This window comes from Pyrus communis, chromosome 15 (assembly GCF_041283825.1).
Source record: "Pyrus communis isolate YQ-2024b chromosome 15, ASM4128382v1, whole genome shotgun sequence".
NCBI lineage: Eukaryota > Viridiplantae > Streptophyta > Magnoliopsida > Rosales > Rosaceae > Pyrus > Pyrus communis.
The window spans coordinates 35,338,332-35,348,326 of record NC_142579.1 but is presented as its reverse complement, the minus strand read 5'-3'; the positions used below and the strand labels follow the sequence as shown (position 1 = coordinate 35,348,326).

At 34.8% G+C, this 9,995-nt stretch overlaps 2 protein-coding genes, 1 non-coding gene and 1 pseudogene across 3 annotated transcripts; 2 read left to right on the top strand and 2 right to left on the bottom strand.

Moving 5' to 3' along the window:
* LOC148690921 (uncharacterized) lies at positions 1 to 940 on the top strand (annotated as a pseudogene).
* Positions 941 to 1,331: 391 nt separating this feature from the next.
* On the top strand, positions 1,332 to 1,403 carry TRNAG-UCC (transfer RNA glycine (anticodon UCC)). Its single transcript has one exon. It is a non-coding gene; the product is annotated as a tRNA-Gly (tRNA).
* A 1,996-nt stretch (positions 1,404 to 3,399) lies between these two features.
* On the bottom strand, positions 3,400 to 5,905 carry LOC137734215 (putative L-type lectin-domain containing receptor kinase S.5). Its single transcript, XM_068473537.2, has 3 exons — positions 5,530 to 5,905; positions 4,454 to 5,191; positions 3,400 to 4,211 (listed from the first exon to the last, which is right to left on the bottom strand). Exons 1-3 carry the CDS (start codon positions 5,903 to 5,905, stop codon positions 3,400 to 3,402), a joined length of 1,926 nt encoding a protein of 641 aa, XP_068329638.2.
* Positions 5,906 to 8,869: 2,964 nt separating this feature from the next.
* LOC137734287 (uncharacterized) lies at positions 8,870 to 9,748 on the bottom strand. Its single transcript, XM_068473591.2, has one exon. The coding sequence runs from the start codon at positions 9,746 to 9,748 to the stop codon at positions 8,870 to 8,872; it is 879 nt and encodes a 292-aa protein (XP_068329692.2).
* Between the last annotated feature and the right edge of the window lie 247 nt (positions 9,749 to 9,995).

The window sequence follows — 9,995 nt, the reverse complement described above, 5'->3', positions numbered from 1 at the left end:
ATGGCCTCATTTGCAATAAAAGGTAGGGCTTGGACCCGAAAAGAAGATGAAGCTCTTTGCAGGGCTTATAGATGGGTGTCGGAAGATAGTGTGAGGTGGAGTTCTCAAACAAGTGAAGGTGTTTGGACTCGAGTGTCCAAAAAATACTTAGAGTTCTACGAAGGCACCACTCCACTGAATATCCGAAACCACGAGAGTTGTTCTTCAAGATGTAAGAAACATCTTCACCCAAGTTTGAACAAATGGTATCAAGCACTGTTAGCAGCCGCAAGTAGACATGAAAGCGGTGCATACTGTTACGACGAAGTAAGTGTTTTCACAATTTATTTTAAATATTTAATTATATTACATTTAATTTCATGAATTACTTTCCTTTAATTTTTGTATATGAATGGCAGCTCGAAACCCTTTCAGTTTCACGGTTGTTGGGAAATTTGTAAAGGGTGGGTGTTATTTGAAGATCCACCTCAACATAGAGTAGGTCCTACGCCGGTGTTCGGAACTACATCCTCAGCTGTAGATATAGATGAAGATGGATCTCCTACCATTCAACAAACAAGGGTAGAAAATCTGTCTTCGCGTGAAGGTTCCATACCTAGGGCCATGAGACGAAACAAGGCCCAAAGGTTGAAGGAAAAGGGCAAGGCAAATGATGATTATGCTGCTCTACATGAAGTGGCAGCCTTGTTGCGATTAATGGGGGAGCAAAATGCCATTGCCACGGAAGAAAGGAACCGTTGGCATGAAGAACGGGCCAAACAAATACAAGAAGAGATGGATGATGAGAATATGGAAAGGAACACTTTGAATTACACTTCATTGAGTAAGGCCTATTTTGATAGGAAAAAAAATATATATTATGATCCGACGGCAGTTGTTTACCTCTGACTACACTCTTACAATGGCGGATGATGAAGATGATGTTGATTATGGATATTAAATTTAAGTTGTTGTAGTTTTAAAATATCAGTTAATATTGTTTTTAAATATAAGTTGTTGTAGTTTTTAAATTTAAATAATAAATTATGTTTTGTCCTATGACATTTTGGCCCTTGGTTAGAGATGGAGGCAAATATGGCCATGTATTGTTCATTAAAAATATTAATATCTTGGAGGGCTAAAGAGCTAAAACGAGCTCTCTGTTGGAGATAGCCTTAGTTCCTATAGACTCTATCCTCTTTTCTTTTTTTTTGGTGAAAATAGACTTTATCCTTTTTGGGCAAGTAAATATGCTATATTACTAGAGCGAGCCATACTGCGATTTACGTATTATCTCTAGGAGATGCGGTCCCCATATGTAATAAAAGAAAGGCCATGTTTATAAACACCAAGCGTTTGTAGTCCAACGGTTAGGATAATTGCCTTCCAAGCAATAGACCCGGGTTCGACTCCCGGCAAACGCATTTTTGCATTATTACGTGGGCAAAATCTTCCAGTTTTCATTAGCTATAAGCGATTGTTGCTCTATTATCTTCAATTTTTAATTTATATTATTACGTAGGCAAAATAATTCTCTTTTCTTGTCAAAAAGAGAAACAAATAAAACAAAAAATAATCTACCACGGCTGGAAGTTGAACCAAGATTTTACAAATTTTCCAGTTTTAATTTGCTACAACGAATTCTTATTCCATTATCTTCAATTATTTACATTATTACGTAGGCAAAGTAGTTTTCTTTTTCTGTTCAAAAATAATTTTTCGTTGCTGGGAGTCAAACCTAGGTTAGACTAATTTGCTACAACGGATTATTGCATCTTCAATTATTTAATTTACATTATTACATAGGCAAGTAGTTTTCTTTTTTTTTTTTTTGTTAAAAAGATAAGCGAATGTTTTCTTTTTCTGTAAAAAAGATAAGCAAATAAAACAAAAAATAATTTTTGCTGCTGGGAAGTGAACCCAAATTAGACAAATTTTCCAATTTTCATATGCTACAACGAATTGTTGTTTTATTATCTTCGATTACTTTATTTATATGATTACGTCGGCAAAATAGTTTTTTTTTTTTAATAAATTATTTAATTTATAGTATTGCATAGGCAAAATATTTTTCTTTGTTTTGTCAAAAAGATAAACAAATAAAACAAAAAATAATTTTTCACTACTAGGAGTTGAACCCAGATTGGACAAATTTTCCAATTTTCATTTGCTACAACGGATTGTTGTTCTATCATCTTCAATTTTTTCATTTATATTATTATGTAGGCAAAGTAGATTTTTTTCTGTCAAAAAGATGAACAAAAAAATAATTTTCTTTGTTTTGTCAAAAAGATAAACAAATAAAACAAAAAATAATTTTCCACTACTAGGAGTTGAACCCAGATTGGACAAATTTTCCAATTTTCATTTGCTACAACGGATTGTTGTTCTATCATCTTCAATTTTTTCATTTATATTATTATGTAGGCAAAGTAGATTTTTTTTCTGTCAAAAAGATGAACAAAAAAATAATTTTCTGCTGCTGAGAGTCAGACCCAGGTTAGACTATTTTTTTTCAATTTTAATTTGCTACAACGGATTGTTTTTCTAATATGTTCATTTATTTTGTTTATATTATTACGTAGGTAAGCTACTTTACTTTTTCTGTCAAAAAGATAAACAAATAAAACAAAAAATAATTTTCCGCTGCTGGGAAGGGAGGAAGTGGTGGTGGGGAAAATAGTGGATGGGCAAGCTAAATTAGGATGCGGGACATGGAAAGAACAGAGAGGAAATCTGAGGTGGAGATGGAGGGAAGGGGAGACCGATCGAGTTGCACACGGAGAGAGAGAACAAAAAGGAAAATGAAAGTGGAGGAGAGATGAAAAGCGAAAAAAACCACCACAGAGTGTCGAATAGCCATCACATAGGCTGCCACCACAAAAAAGGATGGAAGAGCCATCACAAAGAAGGATGGAGGAGGTGCCGCCCCTTAGGGTGGCGGGAGAGGCGAACAACTGATCAAAATAGGGTTGTGCGAAAGTGAGTTGTAGAGAGAAGGAGGAGCACTCACACCATTACATAAGCCGATCGAATAACTCAAAATATATGAACAAATCAACTGTTCAAAGCTAGCAAGAATCCGCTGTAGCAAATTAAAACTGGATTATTTGATTGAAGCCAAGGTGGGCTCCCGGCCGCGGAAAATTCTTAAATTCTTTTTTCATCTTGCTTGAGTAGTTATTCTCTCGTGTGTTTCGAAAGAAGACTTCTCCTTACCTCTAAATTGGCGGCGAAATCAATCAGTTTAAAGATGAAAATATATGGTATTATTATTTTGTTAATTCATATTACATCACATTTTCGTGAGGAGAAAAAGTATGTACTTCACCAAAGAATTTACAAAATTTACTAGAAAGAATAGCTTAAAAAAAAAAAAAAAAAAAAAAAAAAAAAAAAACTAATTTTGCTGAAAATTGGTCATGAGGCAGTGCATGAAGCATTTCTAGAGCCAAATTCAGTCGTTGGAGCAGAAGAAGATACTGATAAATAAACTGCACTTGGCCTTGGCCTCGTATCCTGCAATTCGAATAGCTTCTCATTAGGGTTCATAAGAATTTGCACCACCTTCCGTATCTTTGGTCTTAGCATGGAATATGTGTGCAAGCATGCAAGCCCTACAATCAATGTCCTCTTTACTTGTTCCTCCTCATATTTTCCGTCCAATGTTTGGTCCACGCAATCAAGCAACGCATTTTTCGCATACAAATTCCAAACGTGTTCTACTAAACTGTGATCGTCCATGAACCCTTTTGATCTTCTCCCACATACCACTTCTAGCACCACCATTCCAAAGCTATAGACATCTGATTCTGGGGTAGCTTTCGCAGATAACCCTAGTACTTCCGGAGCTATGTACGCGGGAGTTCCTGCCAAAGGGATTGTAATTGATGAGTCTTGGAACATTAGTCTCGCTAGCCCGAAATCGCCTAGATGAGCATTGAAATTGGAGTCCAACATCACATTATTTGGTTTAATGTCTCTGTGCACCACAGGGTTGCCACACTCTTCGTGGAGGTAGAGTAATGCTGATGCCAATCCTGTTAAGATCTTGTACCTTGTTTTCCAATCAAGGTAGGGTTTTCCAATGTATTGATCGAGGCTTCCATTAGGCATGTATTCGTAGACCAGGAAACGATGGTCGTATTCGTGACACCAGCCTTGGAGTTGCACTATGTTCTTGTGCCTTAAGCGCCCAATGGTGCATATTTCTGCTAAGTACTCCCTTTCACCTGTTTTGGATTTTGAACATACAATTGTCTCAGTAAACAGAAATCAAAAGAAACTATTAGGAAAATAATTGCAGTATCTGAACCAAAAAAAATGATGCATTGATTATATTTTTGTACCATATTGTGTGTAACATTTGTGACATATGTGTGATATGAAATGTAGTACAAGAATGTGGTCTAAACAGTTGTCATGTAATTCTTTTCTTTCCGGTAAATTAGAAAGCAATGCAACTAGAACAAACCTTTTTTGGAGGTTGCTGAAATCTTCTTGACAGCAACGGTTTTAGGAGGATGTGATGAGAGGATGCCTTTGTAAACAACTCCAAATGCACCTGCACCCAGCAGATTTTCCTTGCTGAAGTTCTGAGTGGCAACTAACAGCTGTTTGTAAGTGAACATTTCCGGGGTATTTGCAGCTGTTCTTGACTGGCTTTCTATGTCCTCTCCATCCCTATGATTTCTCTTCACAACTTTCAAAATCAAAGGGTAAGTGCAGGCTATCAAAATTGCCACACCCAAGAAAATAGGAAGATCAACAGCCCATATGTTCTTAATATTATTGTGATGATCTTTGTCAGCAGGCCCTAAGGGTATTCCTGGTAACTCCACTGATGTGAAAACCCAATCAAGGACTTGATGGGTCTCTTGGAGGGTCCCACTGGAGGCGGTGAAGCCAACATAAACTGATCTTGGGACAACTTTAGACATGTCAATTGATTGGTTGAGGATGCTGATCAGTGTTGCTGGGATGTCAGTGTACCCAGCAGAAACTTGGAGGATCTGACTCCAAGCATCATAGCCAATTGTGAATCTGATGTCTCTTCCACTCTTGAGGTCAATTCCTGTGGTGTTGAGACTCTTTGCCACAACTGGGTTCATTACGCTTGTTGTGTCAATGGCAATGTGGTTCCCATCTGGATCATCAAATTCTTGATTCATGAAAGTATCTAGCTCAATGGCCATTTGTTTAACCACCCCACCTAATTTTTAGACAACGTCAATCAAGTATGTAAAAAAAGTGTATATGTATATGCATAATAAGCGCGCGTGCACACTTACACGTATTCTACAATACTAGAGTTTTTAAATTTGGTAAATTCTATATTTCTAATCATGAGACGTAGTTGTAGTAAACCACATTATATGACATGTCAAGAGTTCATTATAACTGGTCTTGATAATAGACAAAACTAGTAAATTTTACAGTTAGTGTGAAACTAATGTAACTAGTAAATGTTGTCCAACTAGCATTAGTTAAAAAAAATTACGCGTGCCTTCCAAATCAAGAAATAAAACTTTAATAGGAAATATAACTAACCTTGAGTTGATCTATCAAGGAGTCCAAGCAACGAGCCATAGCTATCAGGTGGAGAAGGACTAGTGTCCTGTGCAAAAACAAATGCCATTCCGTCTCCAGATCCAGTTGTGTTTGGAAAGGCAGAAATCCTAACAGTAAAGGTGGTGGAGATAAACGCTGGCCAGGCAATCACCGGGAGGTGATACAAAACCCTTCCAACCTTATACAATTGTGAGGAAGAAGATGAACTACTTGAATTGGCTTCTTGTGGCTCTGGTATGAGGTTCAAATATCCATTATTTGCAGTCACCGAGCCCATGCATATTAGGTCACCATTGTTACAGCTTTGAGGAGTGAAGGTGGGGAAGGAGAAAGTTGTATGTGTTTGATCGTTCATGGAGTACACAAAGGCTTGGCTGCTGATGAGAAAGGTAGAGAAGAAAAGAAAAAACATGGTTAACTGTAAATTGGAGGGAGCCATAGAGGCTTTGACTTAAAATTGGGTGGTTGCTCGTATATGCATATTATATATAGGTAAATAAAGTTTTTGTTATTTTAATATGGATTCCTACTGCTACTGAATTTTATGTTGTTTTTAGTTAATGTTTTTTTTTTCTTTCTAGTATTGTGACAGGGGAACTTTGAATGGAGTTTTGGGTAATAACCCATTAAAATATTCCTTTGTTTGTATATAGTTTTATTTAATCCTATTTGTACATGGTTTTTCCAAATCCTATTTTAAATGTTTTTATTACAAACGGATATTGTTAACCTTTTTATTCGTACCTTCCCGATTGTCTACTTAACTCTCATGTCCTTCTTATAATGTTACTTGATGATCATAACTGTCTACTTGTCAAATTATTCTTTAAAAATCAACTAAATAGAAATAGTTTTACTTTTTATGGCTTGTTTAAAAGTGTTTTTAAAATAACGCTTTTTGTGAAATTTATTTTGAATTTCAAAAGATGTTAAGTGCTTTTTGGAAGAAATATCAAATATGTGATTTTTACATGAAACACTTCAAGTGCTTTTCCAATATCCAATATTGGATTTTTGATAAGAATTGATTTAAAAAATATTTTCACTAAAAACATTTCAAGTCATATTCAAAACACTTCCAAACGAGTTTTTAATTAATATTTTTAAAATTTCAATATTTACGTAAAAAATATTATTCTTCAATTTATTCAATAACTGTTAGATGATTAAACGATTTTAAACTTAGTTAATATTTGTAAAAATAATATGTAAACACTGACTAATTTTAAATAGAATGAGAAGATTGATGGCGATTTCATTTTTAAATCCTATTTGTATATGATTTAGTGGCTGCACATGCGACAGGATTTGACTGTTACATTGAGTAAAATTTTGACCAATGAACAAACTTTTGTTTTTCAGATTTGGAGCTTTAAAATATAAATACTACCAGAAAAAGACAGAAGCTTGTTCAAAAGTTTCACCAAATTAAAAGCAGTAAACGGTAAGACCCCGCTGGTAATAAGAAACAAACGAAAGAATATAAAGGCCTTATTGTGCTTTTCCTTTTTTTTTTTTTTTTTTTGGGTCTGGCAGTTGGTCTGACTGTGCACACCCGGTTTACATGCAAAAAAGGTTAAAACGACATAATTATGGCTCTTAAATTAGAACACTTGGTTAACATGCAAAAAAGTGTGAAAAAAACAAATCCAACTTAGCACATGTAATCCATCACACTTGGTGTATATGCAACCATGACTTTGTATGTTCTTGCAATGTTGCGAGAGATCCCGGGGCCACAAGGGGGAGGGAGCTAGAGTGATTAAAATTAACACATACAGATGAAAATTACTAAGTGGTACTAGTGTATCACATAGTTTGTTTAACTAGTCAAAAGAAAGGCCTTCAAATAATGGAGTTAAACTTTTGCTTGTGAATTGATAGATAGAAGGAAATTGATATATGATGTAGATTGAAGCCTAAAAGCTTATTTGTTTTTCGGTTTTAACATATAATATTTTTTTCGGAAAATTCTATTCTAATCCTTATCTAAGATTACTTTTTGAATAAAACCTTATCTAAAATTAAAAACTAATTCTAATCCTTGGCATTTAATTGTAACTTTTTAATATTAAATAGGTTGTAATAATTATTGAGTTTTTTGTTTGTAGGCTATATATTGATTCCCATAAATAATAAAAATGTTATTTATCATTGATAGTTATTATTAAGTTCACATAATAAGAAAAGTCATATATTATAATATAATTTTCATTGTGCGTGAATTTCTCCATATATATTATATGCATATTACGTACATATGTATGTTTAGATACTATAGTTACGTGCCGATACATTTGTACCGATATTTTTGTACCAATACATTTCTACTTAAAGTTATGTACCGATATATTCTTACCGAAACTTACAAACAGATACTTCTGTACCTATGAATAATATAAGGTACCTAAAGTTATGTATCGATACTTCCGTACCTATGAATAAAATAAGATACCGAATGTTATGTCTAAATTGATTTTGTTTTGTTGTTGAATTTTTTTAATAATGAGAATTTGAATTTTGAATAAATTTTTATTTGTTAATATGATCAGAGCACAAAATGAAAAACATAATTATGGATGGGTAAGAATTTCGAATGGTAAGTTTATAAATAATAAATGTGCTATAATTACTTAAATATGGTAGGTTTTAAAAATAGGAACTTATATTAGATTTTGAAAACCTTTCAGGTTAAAATCTAAAAACAATCTTATTGAAGCCTTAAAATCTAAAAGCCCAATATTTTTTTGAACGATTAGTTATATCACACTTCTACAGTACGATGATGTAGTATAACGGTCTGACAAATGATTTTTCGTACGTATTAATGACCATTCGTTAGATACCGTTGCCAAACGACAAAGAAAAATATGCCGTTTTATTTTCTATGCATGAATTGTTAAATGTGCGCTACATCATATAGAAATTTGGGCGCTAAAATGCATACTATTAAATTATGGCATTCCAATGAATCAAGTGAATTCTAATCCATGATTAAGCAAATAAAAAAAATGTCACACTAACAAATAAGAGACTATGAATATGGAATTTAGAAGTTAAAGTCTTTAGCTTGTAATTTTTTGTTTTCTTTTTTCTCGGCATCATTAGCATATGAGTTAGATGTTCGCGAGGGTTCAAAATAATATACTACAATTCAGAATAAGGAATTGCAAAGACTAAATCTGAAACAAAGCATTTTATTTTCATCCATATAGGATTTGAGTACAATGTCACAGCTCTAATGACAAAAAGATACAAGAAGAACCTGAAATCTTAAACATCAGAAACTGTCGAGCTTTGTTCTTTGAGATCATCACGTCTAATCCCTGCGTTCATACTTCCGAGCCCATATGTGTTTTCCATTGATCCTAAACTTCGAAACTCGAGTACCTTTCAGAACACGATCAACATAAACTACGGTACTCAACACCAATTTAGCAAACAAAGGTTGTTCGTTAGGAGGAACATTTTCCATTTGCACATTTTCCACACAGGTTTCAGATCCCAAAAGTTCCATGAATAGCTCCTTGACCTCATATTGTGACACAGGGAAGCCTCTAGAAAATGTTAGGAACATAGTCCGATCATCCACGGACAGTTCAAGAAAAGGGCTCCAACCCCATAACCCTCCGGTGGGAACACCATGGTCGATGGAGCTATCGGGGTTCACTATTTTCACGTTACCAAACAGCCCGTTTGGGAATAACGGGATTACAAAAGTATCCTCCGGACTAAAATGTGCATGGGACAGAGGAAACAAAATCCTCTGCAAAATGTCAGTAAAAATTCTAGCACAAACATTGTTAACGAAATTTTTTACCCCACTGATTAATGTGTATCGGTTTACGCTGATGATTTGGAGTGAAATTTCCTTCCCCAGGAGCCTTTTAGTAAGGCGTAGGCTACCACCATTGGGTGCAGTTCTTGAAATGGTTCTAGGGCAATCGGTAGACTCTAGGCACTTCAAACATTGGACAGCTTCGTCAGCTAAAGCACTGAGTACAGCGTTTGAAAGCCTCACCATCCTGTGCACGAATTTGTTGTAACCCTTCTCCTGAAGGAAGAGCCACAACGCCATAATCATCAAGGATTCCGCTACATCACGGCGGAGAGTGAGCACCAATCGAGAAAAAATTTCTCGATTAGTGTTGTTGAGAGCGTGGAGTGTCACTTGGCTAATTACACTGGAGGAGGACATTTTGATAGTGAGGTGGTAGGTATGTAAGAGAAGAACTAAGAATGCTATGCGGTAAATAACTGGTACAAAACTACATTAAATAGGTGAAAAAGTGTGGGGCCCTTGATGTCACGTGACAACTCTCATTCATATGATAATTACATACACAAAACAGTTCAATTAAAAAATGACATGTGTTTAAAGTTGATAGTCATGTTAGGTAAGTTTTATGACACCACGAAGCATACTAAGAAATTTCCTAAATTCA